The sequence below is a fragment of the Neolamprologus multifasciatus genome, chromosome 5 (assembly GCF_963576455.1).
Source record: "Neolamprologus multifasciatus chromosome 5, fNeoMul1.2, whole genome shotgun sequence".
NCBI lineage: Eukaryota > Metazoa > Chordata > Actinopteri > Cichliformes > Cichlidae > Neolamprologus > Neolamprologus multifasciatus.
Window position 1 is genome coordinate 30,971,756 of NC_140443.1, and position 26,585 is coordinate 30,998,340.

Here is a 26,585-nt window from a genome sequence, read left to right on the forward strand (position 1 = left end):
CATTTAAACACTAAAGGTTACTGCTGTATTGTCTAGTAAACGATATGTAGAAATCGCCTTAGTTTGTCACCAGATTAGAAAAACCCCCATCAGTTTCACTGATTGGACGGGTATTGTTGACGATAAAAAAGCCTGATCACGGATGTATACTTGCAATTTCAGCATTGTACAAGAGTATTAGCAAAAGCTTATAACCAAATATAAATACATCTTAAAAGCATCCTGATGACAAAAATGTGGGGAAAAGGTGGTCTGAGGCTGATTTGCAGCTTCAGGACTTTATCAACTTGCTGTAATTGACGGAGCCATTAATTCTGCTCTCTACCAGAAAGTCCTGGAGGAGATTCAGTTCATGCAATGAGGTCTAAATTCAAATTGAGATGCTTTGGCGTGACCTTAAACACACCATTCTCGTTTAAAACAGTCATTCACAGCAATGTGCAAGACTCGGCGCCAGGTATTTTTCATACAGAGTCAGGTAGGTTTGGATAGCTTTTTCCCCCCTTAATAATTAAAAAATTAGTATTTAATCATGTTATTCTTTTTGTCTATTATTAAAAGTCGTTTGATGATCTGTAACATGTGTGGCAAATATGCAAAAAGAAAATCTTTATATGCCTTATCTCTGACTAGGGTTTTACATTTTTTACAAGCCAGCTAATAAAAGGCAGAATGTGTGTTCACAGTGTGGCCCCCAACATTTACACTGCACTTAACCTAAACTCACTTCACCAGGGCTTAACTTATTGCACTTGTAGTCAAACTGCTCCAACAAAAGGCTGTGTGCAGATCCTTGAAGATAAACTTTAGCATTATTTGCACTGCTGCTGTAACAGAGTGGAACGTTACGAAACCTAGAAGAGGAACATGTGTCAGCCTTATATCATCAAATGGTTGAAATGTGTAAAAGACTTTGTGTAAAGGCTGATCTTGACAACTCATCTTTTACGGAGCAAATCTAGAGCGAAAAAAACTAATGAGGCTCTTCAATTGGATTTCAAAGGTGCCACGCCCGCCCCAGGTGATGATCTGACAAACTGAAGACAGTTCTCAGAAACACAGCACCTGGTTTACCTGAGGCTAAAGACCACGGGGAAAAAATCATGGATGTGTTTCAAAACCACTTTCTTCATTAGTGTAAGCTAACATAGGTACTCTTAAGTGTAAAGTTACTAAAGTTTTAGGGACATTGCTTTTTTCACTATATCTGCTTTATCTGCACATTAGACAATCACCAACACTTTTATAACAAACTTAAACTCCCTTGCATTCGACCCAGTACGAAACATTGATCTTATTTGTTTTTATAACATTGTGACTGTTTGTTTTCATTGTGTTATAGCTGCATTTAATGTTGTTTTTGTATCAACTTTTTAAAAAAAATTTTTCAATGTATTTATTCACTTTTCTGTATCTGGTGTAGCTGTTTTAAAGTGCTTTAAACTTAGTATTGTATGGTATTAGCTTATTTTATAACGCTTCCATATAGAATTCCACATAATAAGGCATTCAGTATGGTCCTGTGGTACTTTTTACAATGCTTTTTCTATTGTAGATTACACAATTTGTATTCTTTTTACTGCAGCTGTAAGGAAGTAATTTCCCTTGTGGGATCAAGTATCTATATATTTATCTATATCTCACACATACGTGTAGCTAATGGTACTGGTTGGAGTTTTGCTCTCTTCTTGGATCGCAGTCAGCCATAAATAGCCAGAATCATTTCAGGAACTTCAGACATTTCAGGCCCTCCCACAAAGTGGCTCACTGACGGCCCCCCCTCTTCCGCCCACCCACTCATTCGGTCACTCACCAGCTTCTTCTCAGAGAGAGTGACACCCTGAGCTGGGAAAGCTGTTTGATAACCAGCGTTCAGACACTGGTCGGAGGCAGGCATGAGCCGCTGTCACGTGCCAGAACCAGTTGAATAATGAAGAGTCGTTGTTGTGTAAGCCAGTCTCTCCGCCTTACCTAACAATTAGCTAGTTTTGGTGATATAACTGAAACTTCAGCTACCTCCGCATGTACAGATCAGCGTCCTCTACTCGGTAAAAGCGTCACGCCCATAAAACGGAAGCATGTCAACCGAAAAAGGTAAGACTATTGCCATTTTTTTTTACTCCCGTTCTGATAAATCGATATCTCAAGTCTCAACGGTACTGTAAGTTTTTAGATTTTAAAAGATATATTAACACAGACACGTGAACAACGTATATGTGGCAGAACAGTTCTATAAACGGTGCATATTTGTATTACTTGTGTATTAAACTTCGCTATAATGCGTTAGTGTGCTGGTGTCATATGCACAATTTTAATTCTCAACGTTATGTTAACTTTATGTGCATAAAGCAGTTGAATAAAAGGTGGAATATTTTCCTGAAATATTAACACGTGCAGTATTAAAGTATAAAAGTGAAACTGCTTATTTTTATTGGGAGGTCCCTGTTAAAACTTTTTAATAATTTGAATAATTCAGGTAGTTCTTTAGAAACTCAGGCAACACTTTATTAGGATTATTGTGGGACATGCTTTTCCCCTGAGAACTGCCTTCATTCTTATTGGCATAGATTGAACAACAGCTGGAAACATCAGTCACACATTTTGGTTCATATTAATATGATAGATTTGCATCCGTGATGTATCACCCGTTACAGCGCATCCCACTCAGAGATGCTCTTCTGCATGCCTTAGTTAGTTGTAAACAAGTGGTTGTTTGAGTTAGTGTCTGCTTTGAGCAGTCTGGTCATTCTCATCTGACCTCTGACATTAACAAGAGATTTTCTCTCAGAGAACTGCTGCTCACCAGATGTTTTCTCTTTTCCTGGGCCTTGTCTGTGAACCCCACAGTTGGCTGTGTGAGAAAATCCCAGCAGATCTGCAGTTTTTAAGATACTCAAATCAGCCCGTCTGGAATCAGCAACCATGCCATGTTCACCTTTCTTCCCCATTCAAATGTTCTTCATCATCTTGACCATGTCTACATGCCCTAATGCACTGAGGTGCTGCCCTATAATTGGCTGATTAGATATCTGCATTAATAAGCAGTTGAACACGTGTTCTTACCAAAGTGGCTGATGAGTGCAGATATCAGCTGACTCATTGTAGGCAAGAAACTGTGACTTAGCACTAAAAACTATTCAATTTATTCACTTTACTATGCAGTAAGTATACACAATATAATGCTTTCTATAATTGGCAGATTTTTGGAGATCAATAAAGTATTTCTGATCTATCTGATTTTTCTTTAGTTATATTTATTATTTTTCTAACACAAAATGCTGAGAGTGAAAAAAAACCTTTCTGTAAGGATAATGCATGAATAATGCATATTAGTCATTACCTCAATTTTCTGATATTCTTAGAACCAGCTGAATAATTTACTTGATATTAAACATCGACTCAGAGTTTCTGAGATGCATCATTTTACCAGGAAATGACAATAAAACTAGAATGGAGAAATCATTAAGTAACATTACATATGACATCCCTCCAGTTCCTGACACCCCAGTGGAAGTCATTGTGGACCTTTTAACTAAAGCCCAGGACATAGCTGCATCCTGTGGGAATGTTCCAGAAGAGTTGACAAGCCACTTGCAGAAGGCTCTGGACATCGCCAGTGGCCTGGATGACTACCTGGAGAAAATGACCACACAGGAAAGTGAACCGCTTGCAGAACTTTATAAGTAAGTCCTCACTTATAATCATTAAGCACAGCAAGCATTTGCTGTGTGAAATAAGCATTAACATATTCGATTACACTCCATTGTAGAAAGACTTTTTCTCATGACTGGGATCAAGTGCACAAGGAGGGCAAGACTATGTTCAAGCTTCCCAAGGAATGTATCACTGGACACGTTGAAGGTGGGACTTTCATGCAAACCATACCATTTTCTTTTTTACTGGTTTAGTCATATTGTGATAACATGATCTCTGATCTGTTTTTGGCAGGTCAAACACTGAAGATGCTGATCCACATGAGTCAAGCGAAGAGGGTCCTAGAGATCGGGATGTTCACTGGCTATGGAGCTCTGTCGATGGCTGAAGCGCTACCACAGGACGGGTGCTTAGTGGCCTGCGAGTTGGAGCCATACCTTAAAGAGTTTGCTCAGCCCATTTTTGATAAGTCTCCACATGGTAAAAAGATTAATGTCAAGACTGGAAATGCCATGGAGACACTAAAGGTGAGTAAAAATCAATCAACTTTGGATCCTTTTGAAGGTCCAATGAACTGTTTGGCAAACTAAAAATACCTTTAGGTAACACTGAGCCTTCACTGCGTGTCGCATGCGTTCCATAATCAGAACAGTCCAAGGCTACTGACCCTTTTTGTCAATAAGTGAACAAACTGTGGGTCATGGGGTCAGTTTTGTAATAACGTTGTCTCTGTTCCAGGAATTAGCCACCGCCGGTGAACAGTTCGACATGGTTTTCATCGATGCAGACAAAAACAACTACATCAACTACTACAAATTTATCATGGACAACAACATGCTCAGATTGGGAGGGGTCATATGTATCGATAACTCGCTGTTCAAAGCCAGGGTTTATCTTAACGACACCACAGATAGCAATGGACTGGCCCTTCGCGAGTTCAACCAGTTTGTGTCTAATGACCCCCGAGTAGAGCAGGTCAGTTCAGATGTTTTCATGTTGCAGTCAGTTGTTTGTTGGTTAACTTTTATTCTAATAATGCCTCCTTGTTTGAAAGGTCATTGTCCCTTTAAGAGACGGCCTCACTCTTATCCGTCGGGTACCTCCGGCCGCTGAGTACTTACGTACAGGTACTGTTAACCTCCCTCAGTCACAGCTGATATACGTGCCTTCACTATTCACAGTATCAGCAATACTATAACATTAAATGCTAGATATAAACACCTCACAACTCAGGAATAAGCGGGATCCAAGTTTATCTCACCTACCAAGTAGTGATTTAATTCTTTTCATTACCCCATCAAAAGAAAGAGTTTACCATATAAACAATTCATCTCCCTCATCATGACACAAATCCATGGAAATGCAAAAATGGTGGCTTCCAAGTTTGATATATTAATCCCTTTACCACAGGCGTTCACGTTAAATTTGTCAAACAGCAGCCCGTGTAAAGAATCAAAAGTACCAAAAGCTTCAGTTTAGTTTAGTTTAAATGAAATGTTGGTGTTTGGGGCACTTATTCAGTGTGGTTAATTTTACTTACAGATGATCTAAAACATAGGTGTCAAACTCTGGCCCGCGGGCCAAATTTGGCCCGCTGCCTAATTACATTTGGCCCGCGAAGCCATACCAAATTACTATTAGAGCTGTCCTACTGGTATTATACAGCTAATATATATATTGTTTAGTATTAAGCTTTGCTTGTTCCATATTCAGTGTTTCAGCAAAATTTGTTTGAGTCCATAAGAAAAGATTCATTCTTATATCTGGAGGAATAAATATATTTCAATAAATATTAACGTTAGCCCGCGACTTTTAGTCGTTAAATCCTATTTTAAAATATACCTGTTAGCACTTGTTAGCAGGAGCTTTTCTATGTTGATTTGTATCTGCTTACTTGGACTCCTTCTTTCACTGTGCCATTATTGATTCTATCTGTGGCTTCCCTGCAAAATCCTATTGATTTATGGATTACCACTTTGTAGTCCTGACTGTGTTTTATTTACAGCATGTAACGATTGATGTGACGAGTTTCTCCAGGCACCATCATACTTACTGATCACATCTGCCTGTTTATTCTCGTTCATTAGTGTAAAATTACAGATGATGAGGTTTTCCGTGGGGTCACAGGGCGTTTCATCCTGGATCGAATGCATCTTGACGGTAAGGTGGCCTATGTGACAGGCGCTGGACAAGGCATAGGCCGAGCATTCGCTCACGCTCTGGGTGAAGCTGGTGCAAAGGTGGCTGTGGTAGACCTGGATGGAGCAAAAGCTGAGACAGTCGTTGAGGAGCTCTTCCTTAAAGGTAACAAAAAAACATACAAGGACTGACTTGAATGCCCTTTTTTTTCACAGCCCATCCTAGTTTAGAGAATGTATTCCCAAAGTGGTTGCAGCCTCCTGGTGGGCTATTAAGGTACTGCAGGTTGGCCCTGAGAAGTAGAGGTGTGCGGATCGATGTTGAAATACCGATTCCAGTTATTTATGTTCTAGAATTGATTCTCAAATTAAAATATCGATATTTTAGTAATTTGGGGTAAATATGTAGTTTATCATTAACAGGAACACAGCGGAACTACTTCCTCTTCCGCCTTTCATAGTCATGTGCGAAATATGGCCGTATGAATGTGTCGCAGCCCCTTGGCGTGCACACTCAGAACAATGGCTGAGCGTAATGGAGTCATGTGTGGACGTATTTTACCTCCACAAACAGCCAAGACGTGGTTTGTGATAACTGTGGCAGACAGTGAGGTGTTGTGGCAACATCACTAACCTCGTCAAACACCTCAGAGTAAATCATGTCACAGAATATGATGAGCTTATGTTGAGGCAAATTGAAGAGGAGGGGAGGTGCTGCTAGGGGGAGACAGACGTCTCTCACGGAGTCCTTTAGTGCTGCAGGCAGGCAACGTGTTCAAATAGCGCACAACAAGGAACAAGCAGTCTGATGTTCTGTAATCATTATGAAGCTATAATTTGAAATGCAATAAAACAGTTTTTGTACAAAGTATCGGATCAGTATCGTTGAAACCACACTGAATTTTACTTGGTATCGGATCAGAAAGAAAATCAGTGGTATCACACATCACTACTGAGCAGTCCTTTACAGTAAATCAATAAAAAACTAGCATCTTGCCAGTGGATAGGCAGCGCTAGAATGGAGCAGAAATAAAGCTTCTTATATATAGATTAATAGATTATCAGCCTCAAGAAACACATTTTCAGTCTGATCAAAATCATTAAAAAAACACAAAGAAATGCTTCATCCTACATGTAATGATCAGAGTTGTTTTGGGTGGGCCGCAAAAGATTGTCACATGTCAAAATGGGCCACAGCTATCTTAAGTGTGGTTATGGTGGATTTGGAGATTAAAACAATTTTTATGGTTGTTATATAGGCTGTATAGGCGGTCATACTGTAAGGATCATGGCATATGTCTGTATGTCTCCTTCTTAAGAGGTGAGCCAATCAATGTGAGACTTTACACGAACATTGTTACATAGTGATTATTAACATGTACAGGTTTCTAAAAATACTTTTATTACAAATCTAAATTCTTTGAATTTCTGTATATATTGTACATATATATATATATATATATATATATATATATATATATATATATATATATATATTATATATTAAGTTAATTTCATCATCCCCCCCCCCCCCTTACGTCACTCACGTAACTTAAAGGTCAACAAAATTTATATCTGGGGTAGAATTTAGGGATAGAGTCGCCACTAAATATGGAATGAAGTCCACTTACTAAGATGGCTTTAATCCACAACTCCTAAGACAGTGTGGTTCAGTTTTATTCTGTAATCAGTAATCAAGGAAAAAAAGTTACTGGTTACTTTCCTTTCTTTACTCACTTGATTGTTGTTATGGTTGTTGTTCTTAAGTTGTTCCTTTCCTTAAAACTTTCCTTAAAGTTAATAAGAAGAACTACATTACAACCCTAATTTAACATAACTTGCTCCTTTTTTCCGGACTGTTCACCCTGCTGTGACTCAATTGTTAAAGAAGTCCAAAGGAATGTGATGCTGAACAGCCTGGAGTCTCCCTGCTTTTGTTCCCTGCAATAGCCGAAATACTGCAGATTGCTTGCGGTGCAGAGCAATAAGTTCAAAGACATCGATGACAGCCAGAAATTAAAATGAAAACCTGTAAGAGTCACAACATTATGTTGGTCTCAAAGTGGTGAAGCTGGCCTTAATCTGGAAAATCTGCTATGACTGCATCGCTGTTGAATAGCACGCTTCAAACCGGGCTTTATTTGTGAGAAAACAAGCACGCCCTGCGTTTATTCATTCAAAATGAGTTTCACATTGTGAATTTTGTCATTAGTTTGTGTCTTGACCAGCAGATGGCAGCATACTAAAGGATAAAATGTTTGATCAAACGTGATCTCACTATATCCACATTACTTAGGGCATTACTTTTTGTGTCAAAGAATCTAAAATGCCGAATTTTCTCACAGTACACCCCTGTGTTACTTTCAAACAGGTATCAATGCCATTTCGATAAGAGCTGACATCAGCAAGTCAGATGACGTCCAGAGGATGATCGACGCCATCGTTTCAAAATGGGGAGTGATCCACATCGGTTGTAACAATGCTGGCATCAACATGAACTCAGCCAGCGAAGACACCAGTCTAGAGGAGTGGGACAAAACCTTTCACGTGAACCTCAGGGGGACCTTCATGTGCTGTCAGGTGTGTGTCACCTCCCATCCTGTGCGAGGGTACTGTGCAATAGCAGTAAATATTATCAGGTATTGTGTTTCTCCAAGTGATTTAGTCCTAATTAGTTTTGTAAGAGGTTCACTCACATACACCTCTGCTTTGATAAACACTGGGTAGGAAGACGTTTTGTAGCATACACACAAGTTTTATGTTTGCCAGAACTGCCAGAAAATGTACTTAACCACTGTAGCTTTCGCTCATTTCACTGCACTAATTTTATAGAGTTGGTTTATTTCCATTCCAAGATAAAAACGAATCTATAAACAGAGACAAATTCAAAATGAATCGTGCACTTATTGATCAGTCAGATTCACTAATAGGAACGTTTTTGAATGAACATGTTTATTGAAGCAAATCTAAAACAGAGCTGCTGAAGACTTGACATACATAAACCACATTATCTGTCCTTTTGTGACGGGTCATGTTTTCTTGCTGTTTTCAAAGCTCAAAAAGGGAAAAATCCTGATTCTGCACACACAACGAGTACAGTTCATGCAAACACCCCATAGCTGAAACGTTATTTTCTGTTAAAATAAAAAAAAATGCATCCATCAGTTTAATATATTTACAAATTATTCCCAGTTAAATATGAGTAAAAAAGAGCCAAACAGATTCTCGGTGACGTATTCCTTCAGCACTCTATTTCTGTCCAAACTAGTTAAGACTGTGACCTAATTAATGGTCCAACCAGCTTGAGCTCCTTTGTAGAAACTAAATTTAGTCCTAAATTATCGAGCTGCTGCGAGACATCTATATGTACAACCTACAACCCCCCCACGCCCACCCTTTTTTTTTGTGCCGCTTTCAAATCCACACCAAACGTTTTCCCGTCTCCGACGATAAACTGCATGTTTTTGTGTTGATCTGTGCTCAGCTTTGGGCATGGCATATCAGGGCCTTAATAATAAGGTGTTTAACGTGTCTCTCGCCCCTCCGAATCCTTGCCTTAGGCAGCAGGTCGAGTGATGTTGAAGCAAGGGTACGGCAAGATTATCAACACAGCTTCCATGGCCAGTCTAATAGGTGAGTGATGATTCTATTTCCCCACTTTCTCTCTGGAGCCCTTCCATGTCTGCTTTTAATCTCTCCATTTGGCGTGGAGAGTTGGGCAGAGTGAAGGAGGGGGAGGAAGGGAGAGTTAAATACATTTGCGCTGTACAGCTATGTGGGTGAGTGCACATCGCATTAGATTTTCATCTTCAAACAAAGACTTTTTTTTAGCAGTTTTCTTCGTTTATGAGAAACTTAAGGTGAGCGTTCACTTTTAAAACAGGATTAGGCAACTTTTAGCCCAGTTAAACAGTTCTATAGAGATGCATCCACCCCTGCATACAGTAGCAGTGTTGTGATTGCATCTCGCCGAGGCATTTTTGCATCATAATAAACATCCCCTCTCCGCGGAGCTGTCTGGAGGATGTGGAAGGCAACCTGAGGTCCAACTTGGGAGGGGAGGGTTCCTGTGCCGCGGCAAAACCCCAGCCTGTGCCAACGGCCTTGTTTGAACAGCGGAAGACACTTTTAGAGTTTAGTGGGAGCCTAGTAAAAGCCTTGTAATTCGCTGCACCGGTGTAATGTTCCTCCTCCAACAGGTTTCTCCAGAGGAACTGCAACACTTCATCAGCAGTATAGTCAAATCGCCAGTAAAGCGCCGTGCCATATGGACCCCAGTCCCGACTGCAGGGGCAATCTGTAAAACAGGAGCATGCTGGTAAATAGAGGCCGGCATAAAGAAAATGATCAATTACTCGCATTACGCTCAGTCCTTCAGGAATTTACTTTATTGGTCTGGACATCTGTTATAATATTGTCATAATGTGTAATCAGATGGGACCTGTTCTAGCCAAGTGGACGACCAAAAAGCAGCCGTAAATGTCCAATTAAAATGCACAATGACAGCTTTTTGTCCATCTGCTGAATGGAATGTGCTCGTGGGCCTGCAAACACCCCCTCGACACACACACAGACACTCTCTGAACATCAACAACTATTTTTTTCTGAATGACGGCCAGCAGCTCAAAGACACCCGGACAGGAAATATCTATCTTGATGTTTTTTTTTTCTTTTCTTTTCTTTTTTTGGTTTTGACCTTACTTGAGGGATTTGTGACTCTCGCACTCATACCTGCAGATCTGCCCTGCATAGAAATGGACATAACAACAGCAGCTGGGAAAAGAGTACATCATTTGAACTCCTTATCTGCTCAGAAGAATTCAAAATTTAAAAGGCGTGCCTGATAAAGAGCATGTTTTCTCCCACTTGCAACGGGCAATAAGTAGGGTGAATGTTAAAGAGGGCTTTGGAAAATGCTCTCCTTCTACTTCTTTTTCGCTTCTCTGGGGATTACTGCTCTTTAAGACGGCGAAAAACATCAATGCAGGTTTATTTAAAGGATGAAGGCATTTTCTGAATGGTATTTTGCGGCCGTATCATCAGGTCTTGAGCAAGGATTAGTGCTGTTAGGCATTTTGAGCTGTGTTTCCTGTCCTGATAAGTCGGATTTCACCTTCAATCTGCGTGTAAGCCCTGGGCTCGGCTCATCCTCGCCTGCTCCTCTGAGGTCCCAGCCTACCCTTATCCAGCCCAGCCCAACCCAACCTTACCTTCCTCTGCAATCTCGTTGCTGAACCCTGCTCTTGGCTACCATCCTCCTGTCCCACCCTTTACTTGTTATGTCTTCAACACATCCCAGCTTTTGCCCCTACACTGCAAATTTTATTCCTCTTTGTCTTCTTTTTTCCAACATCCCTAAATTGCATGCAGGATGCTCCAGCCCTTTTCTCCTCAGGACCACTCTCTGCCTCTCCGCAGCTGGCTGGTATTTATCATCCCCGGTCTCACACTGAAGCCATTTGGCAGTCAGATCGGCGGGTGATGAGGTTAACTACTAAAGTTGTATGTAACTTGGAGCCTTCCTTGTGATGATTAATCAACCAGGAGAAAATGAGCCCCTGTCCCGGCATCCCATGCAGTGTGCAGCATCTGTGATGGTCAAGGCAAACAAATGGCTCCCTCCCTTTGTTGCTGAGGACAGAGCATAACTGGACATTATAAGCAATTAATTTTACCTAACATCATCCACAGAGTCCCCAGCAGCTAATGGAAGAGATTTTATGTAGTGTGCACAAGACACCACAGGAACTGGGATGTGCACCGTAGAAGCTATTGGCCCTCTGTAAGAAGGAAACTCTTCAGTAAAGGCAAATGATAAAACAACAAGAGGCTTTAATAAGAATGTGAAAAGTGCATACCACTATTAATGATGCTGTAATTGTTGCCTTCTTAAATGGCACGTGCCACTTCCCGAAATGGACAGCAGTGACTTTTTTCAGTAACTAATTTTCTTTCCACCCTTCACTGTCCAGTCCCCCATCCTCAGAAGCAGCTTTCGTACAACACATCCAAGGCCGGTGTGGTCAAACTGACTCAGACTCTGGGCGCTGAATGGGCCGACAGAGGAGTGCGTGTCAACTGCATCTCGCCGTAAGTACCGCCTATTTTTGGCCTTCCTCGTCTTCCTCCAAAACACAGCGGCCCACCTTTTGATTATAGCAAGCTGTGATGAGTGCGGCAGTGATTAGCGCCGTTTTGCTTTCATATGAAGAGCTCCCGTTTGAGGGGGATGCACTAATTTAAGTCCTCAAACAATGCATCAGTGCTTAATTAGATGACGTCTTGAGGGATGAATCAACCAAACACTTGCTCTAATTGTTCTGTTCAATTAGGGAATCAAATTTGCAACCTCACTCCAAGTGTCGGCGCAACAATAGCGCCCTTGTTTGTATCTATTTGTCTGTGAAGCTGAGCAGTAGGAAGAAAAAGGAGGAGAACACAGGAAGGGGGCTGTTTGAATGTGTGTCGGGAGGGGAGGTAGGGGTGGTGGTTGAGGGGGCGGGGGGGGGGGGGTGTTAAGTGAAGCATCTCTTAGCCCCAGCCATCCCTGAGCAAATCCGTCCGGTGGCACCGGGCGAGCCGGGCCCAGTCACAGCCCCAGAACAAAGCCCTCACACACGCGCCACGCTCAGCTTTATTTATCGGCAGCTTGTTTGCTAATTTTAATTTGCAAAGAAGCAATTCGCTTCCCCCCACCCCACCCTCGCTAACCGGGTGTCTCAATGGGCCGCTGATTTCTTTGAAGTGACAGTCGGTAAATATGCATAAAAAAGGGACACAATTAGCGCTCACGAGGTTGACTGGAGCCTGATTCCATTGGCAACTTTAGCCGCAGCGGTGATAAGCTGCATTATCTAGAAAATTGGCTGAGGGAAAACAGTACCTCTGATTGCCAGGAAAGGTTCCAGATAACAGGGCAGCTGAAGAGAAATATAATTGAGGTGGAATATGTTAACCAAGGTGTCACACGCTCCTTGGAAGTGCTAATTTAGCCAAATGTTGGAATTCCATATCAAGGCACCAGGATACATCGAACAATGATTCAGGCCTCATGGCTTTTAGTCACTGTCACAGCGATTGTGGGGAAAGTCAGAAGTCGTCTCGTATTAGGCGCAGGCGGGCATGTTGACATATTTATTCAAATGTAAGCTCTGTGATATTTGACTGTAGAGGAGTGGAGAGAATAGCATTTGTTGTGACACGGCGCTATTAGATGCCAGTGTGCAACCAGCAAACTAAAAGCAGCGGTTTTCTGATAAACTTCGCCTAAATACTGTCTCGGCATCAAAGTAGCACATTTCAATGGGGAAATATAATAAGTATTTAACCAAAGGCTATGTGCAAATTATACCACACGTCCCCTCGTACCCATGGGCTCTTCCAGAGATGTGCCAGTCATTAAAGTGCCACCCGTCCCACAGTAAATATCATCAGAGATGCCATGCCATGCCCTTTCTGCAAAGGATAATTGGGTTTATTTTTGTCACCAAAGTGGTGGCTCTGAAACAACGCTGTCACTCCTGGCTCTGAACTGTGATGTCTTCTGATTTCATTGTGTGTGTCTGTGTGTGTGTGTGCTTTTCCCTCCTCTTTCGCTCTCTCACTTTGTCTGCTTCTCTTTTCAGGGGGATTGTTGACACCCCTCTCATCCACTCGGAGAGTCTGAGGCCTCTGGTGCAGCGCTGGCTGTCAGATATTCCTGCTGGTAGACTGGCTCAAGTGACAGACCTGCAAGCTGCAGTGGTCTACTTGGCATCTGATGCCTCTGACTACATGACAGGGCATAACTTAGTCATAGAAGGTGGGCAAAGTCTGTGGTAGAAGGGTTAGATGAAGAGATGAAAACTTTCCTCCCCCCTCTTTTTCATTCTCCAGGGATTAAAAATAGGTGGCATTCATATTATGTCCCTTTGAGACTTGAACAGCAATATCAGTTTAAATGAAACTGCAGTTTCTGGACAGGTGAGATCAGTTTTGGGAGTTTGGTTTTTTTTTCTGTGCAGACTGTAGGCTTAGTTCAAAGAGTGGTAGAACAGCAGAAAATGTTTTACTGAAAGGAAAATAAAGCAACAATATTAAATACAGGAAAGAGTTATAAACATTTTTATTGCAAAATTTTTTATTACCAATTTTTTTAGCAGGAAAGTACTGAGCGTTACTTTCAATTGAGACCAAATTATCACAGTTTCTTTTTTGTTACAGTGTTTTATTCCCTGGATGCTGCTTAAACATACTGATGACTGTGACTGTAACACTTTATTGTATCTGCTCCAACACAAACACAGATAAATGCTGTCAAAAATACAAATGGGTAATAAAAAGTAAAAAGGTTTTGTATTGTAATGAACTGGGGGAAGTTATCCTTGCATGTTAAAGTGAAAGACTGTGTGTGACTGTTTCTTTCCCTCTCATTAGCTGCTGTTGAGTGCTGTGTACAACAATTAGTCCCAATATTAAAACCACTGACATGTGAAATGAATAATATTGATCATGTGTTTGCCGGCATCCTGGTGTCCCTGAACACGGCTGGCTCTTCCCCGTAGATGTGCCACAATGCAAAAATTGTTCAGGGACAAGAATGTGACAAAAACTCCTAAGGCGCTGACCTGACCTATTTGTCTATTAGGCAAATAGGAACAAGCTTGATCCACAGAGGCTGCTACCTATCAGCTGCCACCACCCTGGCACCCAAAGCCACATGCCCTGGTGCGCTGTTTGGTATGACAAAGAAGACCTGCATAACAGGTAGTTTTGATGTTGTTGCCGACAGCACCAGTAAACTGATATATTTTGTGAATTCTTAAAAACTCCAGAAATTTGCTCCTACACAATGTTTGCTTCATCGGTGACCAGTCACACCAGTGTGGGAGTGTTCTTGCACGTCTTGCACCTCGCTCTATTTCGCCTAGGACTCGTGCACCCAGCGTGATGGACCGAGCAGTCACCAGTCCGCTTGTCTCTACCTCTTTCTTGCCAAATGGTCCCCAGAAGTGGTACTTGTGAGAACCATCTTAATTGCTCCATTAACTGTTTGTGTGCTGAAAAACAATACTTAAAGGAGAGGTTAGCAGAGGAGGTGACCCTGGTTGCCGCAATTACATGAAAAGTAGTGGCCAATTAGCGCTCTCTGCAATGTGACACTGTTGCTGTTTGTGTGAGCAACTTCAAGTTCTCACTGTTAGTGACCAATCTCTGATTTCCATAATTGTGAGATTGGTCATTAATCGGAATGGCTCGTGAGAGGATCCCATTAAGATATGGAGTGAGATCTGATCATCTCCTCTCTCTTCTGTATTTATCTCCAGCTGCATTGGCACATTGGAAATTATTGGGATTCTTATCCTCGTATTTTCTGGTGAAATATCAAACTTTGGCTCAGCATCTGGAGGTGAGACTTTGTAGAATTTGTTCACGAGTTTGTCCTTTGTAGGACTGTTTCACTGTTTTGCCACTGAGGGGCAGCATAAAGTCAGGTGCAGCACTGATGCAAGGACAGAAAGTTACAACAAGGGGTTATCACATTATTTGCTATCATCTAAAGATAATAACAGCGAGCTGCTACATGTATGTGGGCAGATTATTGCAAGAAGACCTCTCCAATTCTAGTATGCAAACAACTCAATGTGACAGTCAAAGAAAAACGGAATAAATACTCCTATATCTTTAATTAAATGTGGTGTGATAGTGGACGGTTACATTTCAAATGCATTAAAAATGTAATCATGTCCAGCTGTTGAGAGATTCAGATAATTGTTACAAGTTACGTGAAGTGGAAAGGCGATAGAACAAAACGGTTGGAAGGTGCAGTATCTGTTTGCATCTGCAAATCTTTATTTAACACAAGCAAGATTTAATTTAAAAATCTCAAGTTTTATCTTGGTTTTTTTTTCAAGTTAACTAAAGTTGAAGATGAGCCATATTCCAAGAGAATTTTAAATCAAGACATCCCACCAGAAAGCAAAAATAATCTGCTTTTTCCAACCAGTCTCTGTCATCATTTAGTGGCAGTGTATAAACTGTTGTTTTTCCGTCATGTTTTGCACCACATTAAACTGTTTCAGAGTCCTTTTGGAGAGGTCTTGTTTTCCTTTACAATTGCAGCCAAAAGAGCTAAATCCATAATTTGAGCAGCAAAACATGATCCCTTTGAATGCCATAGCCTGCTTCATGAGGTGTAAGTGATCTTGAATCCATTATTTATGACCTCCTTTTGGTACCATTACACTGAAGAGTGGGACCCCATTGTACACAGCGCTGTTGTGCTAAACACTTCTCCAGCAACAAAAAAGGCACTTGCGCTCTCGCACTTCAAATCAACTTTGATTAATGCTCCGCTCTGTCACGGCATGCAACATTTTACAGCGGCAGCCGTTCAGTGGGAGACCTGGGTCGATCTTGAACAACACCATGAGGCAGTATGAGTTGCTGAGCAGACTGTGTCCTGGTGACAAGAGGGCCCAAGGGTTTATGGATGACATATTAACATTCGACAATATCAATACAGTTTTATTGATGGATTATAGCGTCCTGTTACATACCCACTCAGTGAAGTGTTCAAAGATGAAATGTTACCCCTTATAAATTGAGTTGTGCTTCCCCCTGATGCTTTTATCAGAGATAGGACTGTGCAACAAAACAAAGTCAACATTTATCTCGTTATAAAGGCTAGGAGTGCTGTGCAAACTTTAAACTTAATGACCCCTAACAATTTAATTGGACTGATTAAATAATGGAAGGTGCTAATGCTTACTGCAGTCAAAATATTCAACGATTCTGATTCAAAATACATGTGAAAATGTAAATTTTGTGGTTCTTATTAACACTTGAAATGCTATATAAATGACACTCAGTTTTTAAGTATAAAGTTGAGAAAATGTCTTCAGTTGTAAATGAAGTAGACACAATACCTTCTATATCCGTAAGAAAGATTTTCTTTAGAAATTGATAATTAGCATTAGTTAACTTCACTTTACACAACCACTTATCATATTTATATTAATTTTTTTATTTTATTTTATCATTTAGCAAACAAAATATAACACTGATAAAATCAGTAGTGTGATACTGTTGGGCGTTTTGTTAGGTCCAGACAAAGCTAAAGCTATCTTTGTGAAGTGCAAAACTAATTGTCTGCTAGCATAAACTGTTAATAAAAGGTGAACCATTGGTACCATTACACTGAAGAGTGGGTCCCTATTGCACATTTTCAGCAAATATTCAGTATATTCAGCAGACAAAGCTAAAGCTATCTTTGTGAAGCGCAAAGCTAACTGTCTGCTAGCATAAACTGCTTGTAAAAAGTTGAAGCCACAGTGATCTTGTTGTGAAGTTCCTGTTTTTTCTGTAGAAATTTTGTTTTTCAAGCTGATTGCCACTGCCATCTTAGCATGTAGAAAATAGAAATCAGACAAAAAAAGAAGAAAAAAGACACCTAAGCATGTGAGCTGCCTGGCTGGAGTGACTTAAGCCCAGTACACTGACCCAAAACCATACCTTGCTTTACTGTTCTATTTTCACATAATAGGAATCATAATTTATGAAATAAACACCGCATTGTATTCAGTTCACTTGAAGCTAGTAAATGAGACCATTATCGTATCAACAAAACATTTATTGAGATTTTTGATGTTTTTGCTAAGATCATAAAGCAAGTGAGCCAGGTTAGAGTTTGATTCAACTGGACTTTTATTGCCACCACAGAAGACACCTTGTGTTTGCCAGGAGAGAAAGAATGCAGGTTTAAGGCAATTCCACATTGGCTTCACTTGTTAGACCTGAAAACTATCTTTTATATAGTCTGTGGCTTACTAGCGCTAGCATGCTATTTAGCATACACACATGGGAGTGCTTTTGACCTTCTCGTATAAGTGTCAGCCAAGAAGCGAAAGCACTTTCCTCAAACTGTCAGAGTGTTTCTATTCAAAACAAAAATTACAACGAAGAAAAACCCAGATTATTACAAACCTCATATCTTTTTAATTAAGTTAACTTTCTTTTACAAAAGCATGGGCGCCTACTAGTAGCTGCTGTTTCATTTTGATCACGAAGGGTTGCATCAAGTTTGATTAGTTCTTTGTGTTCTCTCGTGATTGTGTGTGTTGCACTTGACTCGCTGAACACACTGGATCATTGTCTAGCAACGTTTGTTGGCTCATGTGTTATTCATTGAAAAGCTGTTTTGCTGTTTGCTCTCTGCATGCTACCTGCCGACTTCACATGGGGTCACTTTAACTGGCTGCTGTGTGTGTACTCAGAAGGATTGCCAATAAATAAAAGTGAGGCATTATTATATCGTATTTCATTTGAATGCTTGCAGGGAGACTTGCTCAATCACTATTTATTAAGAACCTTTTACCAAAATCATGTTTCACATACTTCTGTTGTGTTTGGTTGTAGCAGCTTGGCTTAAAAAACATGGGATTTTTCATATTCAGATCAAGTATTTCATAATTAAATCAAAACATACCTGAGGTGTTTTTCTTTCATTATGACTGTGATAACACAGATGTGCTCCCACTGCTTTAACAAAAACAAGTCTGCTTTTTTTGCTCTAACATTTGACAGTTTATTTCATCATTTGTATTTGTTTCCTACACATGCATTTACCCAACATCGTTATAGTCTTATTTTTTTAAAAGATGCTGCCTAAGACAACTCGAGGTGTCTAAAAACAATTCAAAACGTCCACATCCTGTCTCCACATCGTAAATAAATCAGGCTTTTATTCAACATTAATACTGGGGAAACATTGCACTCTGAGTTCTCTAATTACAATGCAGCTAATGTATTATTTCCTCCCCATGTGGGATTACTTTCATCTTTCCCATTAAGATGCACATTTTGTTTGGATACTCAAATTACAAACCCCATATTAAATCTGACTGTGCAAAAGGCATTGATCATAGCCCCGATAGCTGCACTCCAACTTTGATTTAATTTGCACTTCCATTAATATCTATGAGACGTCCGATTGTCGTCTTGGGCATATTGATGGTATTGTAAGCCCTGCCTTCATATAATGTTCCCCAGCGGCAATGAGGAAATGTTACAGAGAATTAGGCCGAGAAGCAGGCTCAGTGGAACTGGCACTGCAGTCGGAAATTCATTATCCTAATAAATAGAGGGGGAAAAAAGCAAGAATCTTAAAAGAAATTTCTCTAGCCCCTTCTCTCTGCTGCCACAAAAACACACACACAAAAAAACCTCGGCTTTGGCTTGAGAGCAGATGGCTGTAACTTAGGTGCTTCCTATTATTGCTGCTTGTGCACCCCAGAGTCTTCCTGGGACAGTGAGGAGTCTTTAAGATGATTCAACAGTGAAGCAGCCGCTCACTGCCTGTCCGTCGCAAGGCTTTATGTCTACATATTGAGGTGTTTGCATGTACTGTATCTGGCTGTATTACGGTAATATGAATGCAGTCTAAATCTCATTAAAATCTTCCCAACTCGAATGAATCATTTAAAGAGAATATAATACAACTTCAGTAGCAGACTCGGCTAGATAAGTGACAAGCCATGCTGATTTCTTATGTTGATTAATGAAGTGCCAGCTGAGTATATGTACTGTTCCCTTCCTTTGTTGAAGCATTGACACGCTGTTTTCTACAGGGAAAACAGTACTGGAGCCAAGAGACGTGAGTTATGCTGTAATTAATGCAATCATGAAGATGAAAATAGCTGTTGTTGCATCTAGAAAACGACAATGAAGAGCGTGTGAACTGGAGAGGAGGAAGATTCATTGTTAGGCGACCGCGTTCAGAGACTGTGCCGGTCCTCTGAGGCCCCTCTCTGAGGCTCGACAGTGTATCTTTCTGTTAGCGGCGTATAGGAAACAAATGTTTTACTGCATCTTTCCCTGTCTGGAGCGCGGCTTTTATTCAAAACATCTGCAAGCTTTTTCTTTTTTTTTTTCTTTCAGAGGACAGCACACTTTCCCTTTTTGTTTTGAAAAAGAGGCAGGGCTCCACTTCTCTTACGATTCTGCCAGAGTGATTCATTTACAGGTCATTAAAAAAAAACCGTCTTTTGAAAGCGTTGGGCTGCTCAGGTGGCGAAGCCTGTGCAGGGGAGACATGTCGTAAATAAAGGCAGCTACATTTCAAATGCCATAAATAGGGGACACCTAAGGACCTTGCATGATTGCAGACATCTAATCATTTAATTTATGCGTGTCTAAAGGAGCCCTCATTAACATTCAAGTAGCACTCATCTGTCTAGCGGGATCATTCCGAAGGCTGCATCACTCTCAGATGGAACGTATCTATTTGGGCAACACAGCATGGCTACACACTCAGCAAGCACCTTCTCACGTTCTCCCTCAATGTCACCAGAGACACAGCATGTAGCTCTCATAACTTACATTGTGTGATTTGTGATCCAGTGATTGTGTTGCTGTTAATATGGGACCCTTTGACAAAGTTAAAGCCATATTCTCGAGGTCACAGTACAGTGTGTGCAACGCTTCTGACTGTTTTGCAGCAAATTATTTAACCCTTTCTCGATGACGCCTGGACAAAAGGTGAGCCTTGGCTTGTATTTGCAGACGATCATCAGCAACCTTTTGATATAGACAACTGAAGCCTGTGATGTTTATTTTTGCAGACTGTCTGAAGTCTTTGTTAGCACTGCGATACAGTAACACACCTCAGTGTCTGCACAGCAGACGCATGCATGACAGAAATTCAATAATAATTGGCGTGGATTGCTCTTGACACGTGCTGGTTGCTGACAGCTGCTTTGTTCTATGGTCAGATTTCATATTTAACACATCAAAGAGTTGGGATACTTCACACTCTGCTAAGGACCGATAGCAGGTCTGACACGTTGCTGTTAAGAAAGGAGAGCCTTGGTCTTTCTCTGGTGGAGAATAAAGTCAAGTTGCATTCAGCTTCCTTTTTTCACTTTCTTACCTGATAAATTAAGTTATACACAGCCAGTTTTTACGAGGAACGCAGTAAGCATCATCGAGGTGTGAAGTGTCGTGTTTACAGCGATAATGAAAGAATATTGGCATGAAACTTCTGCAACATGAAAGCTATTTACAAGTCTCTTGCATGAGTAATCTGTAAGCCTGTATGATATGGATGACTTTGCACATAGATGAGTTTTAACACTAGGACTACGACAAAGGGAAAAACTGGTGGTTTACCAAACACTGCTCCAAAAAAGGAAGTAACTTCGTCAACACATAAAGCTAGTATGAACGAGCTATTGGAATGGCTGTTTTTTTTTTTTAATATTCAGACTAGCTGCTACCTTTTGCGTTAACGTTTATCATGTTCTTTGTGTAGGCTACTGTGCTAGTATTTTCCTCCCTATACCTAATTACTGGTTGTGCCACCTTTGGAAGCAAGAACTGCAATTAAAGGTTTGCGATAATTGACAAGCAGTCTTTCACATTCCTTCTTTGCAAAATCGTTTTAATTGAGCAACGTTGGTTGGTTTTTGAATGTGAATAGCCATAACTCACTGCTGCTGGTGTGGCTCATATCGTTGTTCTACTGCGTAATCCAAGTGTGCTCAAGCTTCAGGGCACAAACCCAAGACCACAAAATCTCTTTTACAATTTTCTGGTAGAGAGCAGAATTCATGGTTCTCTCAGTCAAGGCAAGTTGTCCAAGTCCTGAAGCACCAAAGCAACCATAGACCGTTTAACTGTTGTTGTTGTTTTTTTAAATCCTGTGTTAGTTTTAACGGGATTCAAACCTTCCAAAAGGTTCAAATTTTTGTCTGATCAGTCCACAAAATATATTTCCAAAAGTCTTAGGGATTATCAAGATGGTTTTTGGCAGATGTGAGACGAGCCTTTGTGTTGTTTTTGGTCAGCAGTGGTTTTCTCCCTGGACCTCCAATGGATGCCATTTTTGCCAGTATATAGTTTAATAATAATATAGTGTATTAGCTAACAATATGCTTTGTGAATACAAATACAATTGCAACCTACATTAAACTACAACCACATCAATATATATAGTTACTGTGCATTTCTGCGTCATTGAATTGAGGGTACAAATGGTTTCCTGAATGAGAATATTCATGTAAAAATTCTGTCTGCAAAAATTTTGTATGACATGCTGACTTGTTGACATCGTATGAGTAGAAATTTGGCAGGTGAAAGTAACAGTTTGGCTGATAGCTGGCCATTTTTAATTAACAGTACAAATATGTGGCATTTTCTTTTAATTGCTTGATAAAATTGAATTTTAATATGGTGTTAGGTCCTAACCTTTGTCTTGTAGAGCTACCACAGTTACTGGTTAGAAGTAGTAGCAGTAGCTAACTGTGATACAAAGGTAGAGAGGTAAATCTGTAATGATTTATTATGTACTGAAAACTGCAGTAGACATGTTGTTTAAGCATAAAATACATCTTTGTTATGCTCATGGCTTTTTTTTACATATTTCTATTCAAGAGCACATGACCACCAAGTCAGAGGAATAACTTCCCAACTTGGGGCCATCTAAGGCACACAGGAATGCATATAGTTATAGTGTTCATGCCTCTTTTCCCCACTGCTAGCTTAGACATGACTGAGCTAGCTACAACTCCATGTTTCATTAATAGAATTAGCCTTAAGGGCCAGCAGGGGGCAAATGCTTGGACTTGTATGGAAGGTTATGGCAAAATTAACTTATTTCTCAAGCATTTCTTCAGTAAATGCTTTCCTAAAGAGTTTGTGGTGTTAAACAGTATTTTTAAAGTCTTATTTAGTACATGATGTTTGTTTTGGGTTTTTTTTTTTTTTGGGGGGGGGGGGGGGGGGTTATGGTCATTTTTAGTTTAGACTATAAGGCAGGGTATGATATAGCATTTAGCTAGCCTGTGAGCTACCATGTGGCTCAGTTACACCATTATTCCTGATCTACAATTTCAAATGATACATTACAAATACCAGTGGAGATCTGAATGAGACTTAGTGTGGATGACAGCCTTGAAGTTAAGTTGGCAAAAAAACAGATGTAAGGAAACAACACTAACGCAAGCTGCAATTGTTGGCAAGTCCAGTTAACTACTAAAGCAAACATTGTATTCTAGGATTAGAAGTGGCATATAATTTATAAAACAAATTAGATTGCGGAGTTACAGGTTTAATAAAGGAAGGGAAGATCTAATATGTCAAAATTTACGCTAACCTCAGCCCATGCTACCTGACAGAGTGTGACATCAGGGATGGTATTCCTTCTTCTAGCAGTTGTTCTCTAGTAATGTTAGAAATGCAAAAGGTGGTTGTGTTAATGAGTCCTTTTCAAACATTTAGAAGATCAAAAGGAGACCGTTTTTCTTTTTACTTATGGAGATTTTATAGCAGTGTCTTAATTAGCTAGCTCAGGAGCTGATAGCGGCCCTTGTTAGAAAGCTAACTTATCTGTAGCTGTGTCTAAAAACCAGGACGATTTGTGGTCATTTGGACTGTTGAATCCTATTTGCATGTGAGCAGAAAGCGCTAGCATGCCATGAAAACAAGAAGGAGCCCATCTCAGGTAATGTCATTAGGTTTTAGTGTACACTCAGAAGGCCTGGAGGAAAGTGGAAGTATTTTAGGGCAATGTGTTAAGACCCCTCATCTGCCCAGGAGACCTGCAACACCGCCACTTTATAAGGCAAGGCAAAGCAAGGTGGGGGCTTTTAATGACTTTTGAGTTAAACGCCACATTTTAACCGATGCACAAGCAGTGACAGAGGCATGCTCCTCTCTATAGGCAGTATCCAGCAGCATTTTGATGTCTCTAACAAGAACACAATAAATTGTTCCTCATTATTCAGTAATTAACTCCAATGCGCCGGGTCCCCATCCCCCTGTGCCACGCTCTAAATCACCACCCTCCTCTTCTCTTCTCCTCCTGCTACACAGCTCTTTAATTTCCTCTATGCTGTGGGGGGTGGGGGTAAGAGAAGGTGGAGGCGAAGGTTGGGGGGGGGGGGTGGGCACACAGCTTGATGCACTCCATCATTCCCTTGCCACCCTCCAGTCACCTCTTCGCCCTATCCTTGCCACAGCCTCCCCCTCCCCGCTCCCCATGCCTGCTCCTCATCACTGTGTGCTCTCCCTGCAGGATTCCACCTGCTTAAAAGAGGAGGAGGTCACCTGAGCCGCGACAACAAGCTCCAGTCACGTTTGACACGCGGAGACGTTACCGTCTTGCACTATCAAGGCATCAAAACTCGCCCCCCGGCTCAGCTCGCTGTCTTTTTCGGGGGCTTTCCTCTTCCTCCCCTGCTCTTAATTGTTAAAATGAGGTCATTAATTGCAGGCTGAGTCAAATCACCTGTCATTTCAGCTGGGAATCATCCACTGATTGAAAGGTATCATAAAAGCCTGCCCAGGGCCTGGTTTTTGCTGTGCCTGCTGGGAGATCCCTTTGTGTCTTGACGATCTCCGCCCATGGGCCCACAACTCACTTTACTTTCTGTGGCGGAGATTAGGCGGGTAGTCTTGGGTGACACACATCCACACGCTTGGCCCAAATATAGATTCAAGGCAGTCAGTAGTGTCAGGCGCAATTCCTGGAGGATGTTGTGGGGAGTGTTCGTTTTCTGCTGTACTATTAACGCCCCTGACCTAATTGAGGAGGATGCTCACATACGCCACTTCCCTATATGCAAGCGAGGTCAGGTTCATTCGAGGGGGTAATTGTGAAATTGGCATGTAAACTAGGACAATAGAACAAATGAGGGCAAATGACAAATTCTTTGATTGATTTTTATTACGTTTAGACGAGCTCGCGCTATTTTATCAGAGCAGTCCAACAAAGAAAGGAAATGTATGAACTTGATTATGTTTCGAGATTGTCTTCCAGCGTCGTAATTCATAGACGCTCAAAAGTTATTTTCTTGGGCATTATGGTATTTTTCTGCATCATGGGTGGAACTGCAAAAGAGGCTTATAAAAAAACACATTTCTGTAGTGATGTCAACTTAAATGAACCCAAACATTCTTCACCTCATGACAGCTACACAGCACACTGTAAGGTACAGAAGGCAGTTCTCTCGCCCACTTAAAAATGCTCCATTTGCTTAAGAAAATCATGGAAAATGTTGGCGATATTAACACAGAAAGACCATTAGAAAAACAGATCTAAATTATTCTGAAGGCACAATGCTGCAGAAAGCGTCGGGACCCCCATTTTCCACATGGTCTTAATCTTGAAGAACGCCACATAAGATGCTGACAAACCCGCTGTTTGAAATAAAAACCCTCTAAACACATGGCATTAATATTTAATGGTGCTGCTTCCTCAGGAGGCCACTCTGGGCTGCAGCGCTGTGTCTGAAGGGAGATGGTATTAGTGCTGTGTGCTCAGGAGGAAGAGCAGCTTCACACTAATGAAGCGATCAGGGCCCGAACTCTGCGAAGAAACCTCATATCCGATTAGTGAGCAGAGATGCATGTAAACATGGCGAAGCAGCACGCGATTAGATCACTTTGCTAATGCGAGTCTTGTGTCACTAAACACAACAGCAAAGCGGCACGCGGCGTTTGAAGTGTTTTGTTAGCAACAACCCATTTCACATTTAATCATTTCAGCGTTTTTGTTTCTTTTTGACCCTCTTCCCAGCTGTTTTGATTTAAGCCAGGAACTAGAGGAGCACTATGCAAGCTAATGGGTTAACAGTATCCTCTGAGTGACCATTAAGGTGCACGCATGTGTTGCGCAGCAGTGAAAACCACCTGACCTTGTCCACATCCGCTCGGCCGGGATGGGACGGCATTTGAACCTGGCCAGTAAAGGACAGGCCATTTGGATGTTATTAAAAAACATTAGAGTTCCTAAAGCCCGCACAACTCCCAGCGCCATCAGGTAATTTGAAAGAGATCCAGTGAGTTTAAGATGTGCAGATGTTTTCGCTTTAAAACTGGCATCTGTTTATGCAGACGCGCTTTATGTTAGAAAAGCCACAAAGGACCTCCAATAGGTTTTATGGAGCAGTATGAGCTGAAGCACTCAGCTCTGTAATTGTGCTGCACCAGGTAATGAGAAAATTGGTCACAAGCAGTGCTCCCTGTAGATGTAACCCGCAACATGCAATTTTGCACAGCATGTTCAGTATCTACTTTTATTTGTCTGTGCGGTGCCGTCTGAGGCCCTGCGCAGCTTTTAGGAGGTCAAACATAGTCACATGGTTTAGAGCCTAATTCTCATCAGAGGACTTATTCTATCTAAAAATACAACACATTTGAGCTTTAAACAAAACCTTTCAAGGAGAGCGCATGAAACGGGTGATGAAAAGTAATTTTTTTTTTTAGATTTGTGGCACAGGAATATAAACGCAAGCAGTATCATGTAAATAAAGGAGCAACATTTAATTCCCTCTTCTTTAAAAAAAAAAAAAAAGCTCCTTTTCGTCATGTCTTAGCATTCAATGCTAAAAAAATAAAAAATGAAATAAAAAAATTCTGGAACATTTTCAAAGTGTTTCAGTCTGGTTTTGCAAACATAAAACAGCCTCCCAGAGGTGCAGATGATTTGCAGATGAATGCACACTAATCCTTGTTTGTACTCTGCGACTAAAGAACAACTTTCAGCAAAACAATTAAAGTATTATATTAAAAAAAAATCTGGAGGATTTGTGTTATTATCTGTGTAGTTGCTCTGACCTGGTTTTAATATTACCAGTCAATCAAGTCTTGGCTTCTATGAAGAGTAGTGTTCCTATGCTACTTTAATCTTATTGACCAATACTGTACCTAACACATCGTTAGCAATGTTATGGGTACAGCTTTAATTCATGCAGAAGAGTTGCTGATAAATGCACTGCAACATTTTATATTTTGTCTTTAAAAGTAATCTCCTTG

At 40.8% G+C, this 26,585-nt stretch overlaps 1 protein-coding gene across 1 annotated transcript; it reads left to right on the top strand.

The window, feature by feature from the left end:
• Positions 1–1,641: 1,641 nt before the first annotated feature.
• LOC146519098 (uncharacterized) lies at positions 1,642–14,123 on the top strand. Its single transcript, XM_085160307.1, has 12 exons — positions 1,642–2,094; positions 3,494–3,683; positions 3,770–3,861; positions 3,949–4,181; positions 4,393–4,629; positions 4,709–4,775; positions 5,105–5,112; positions 5,742–5,958; positions 8,164–8,372; positions 9,353–9,425; positions 11,765–11,882; positions 13,418–14,123. The coding sequence occupies exons 1-12, from the start codon at positions 2,079–2,081 to the stop codon at positions 13,611–13,613; spliced, it is 1,656 nt and encodes a 551-aa protein (XP_085016433.1). The 5' UTR covers positions 1,642–2,078; the 3' UTR covers positions 13,614–14,123.
• Positions 14,124–26,585: the final 12,462 nt, after the last annotated feature.

Bases quoted from the DNA above. Each gene is read 5' to 3' on its own strand.
- LOC146519098 (XM_085160307.1), top strand. The intron at 3,684-3,769 runs GTAAGTCCTCAC...ACTCCATTGTAG, and splicing joins CCGCTTGCAGAACTTTATAA to AAAGACTTTTTCTCATGACT. The intron at 4,630-4,708 runs GTCAGTTCAGAT...CTTGTTTGAAAG, and splicing joins ATGACCCCCGAGTAGAGCAG to GTCATTGTCCCTTTAAGAGA.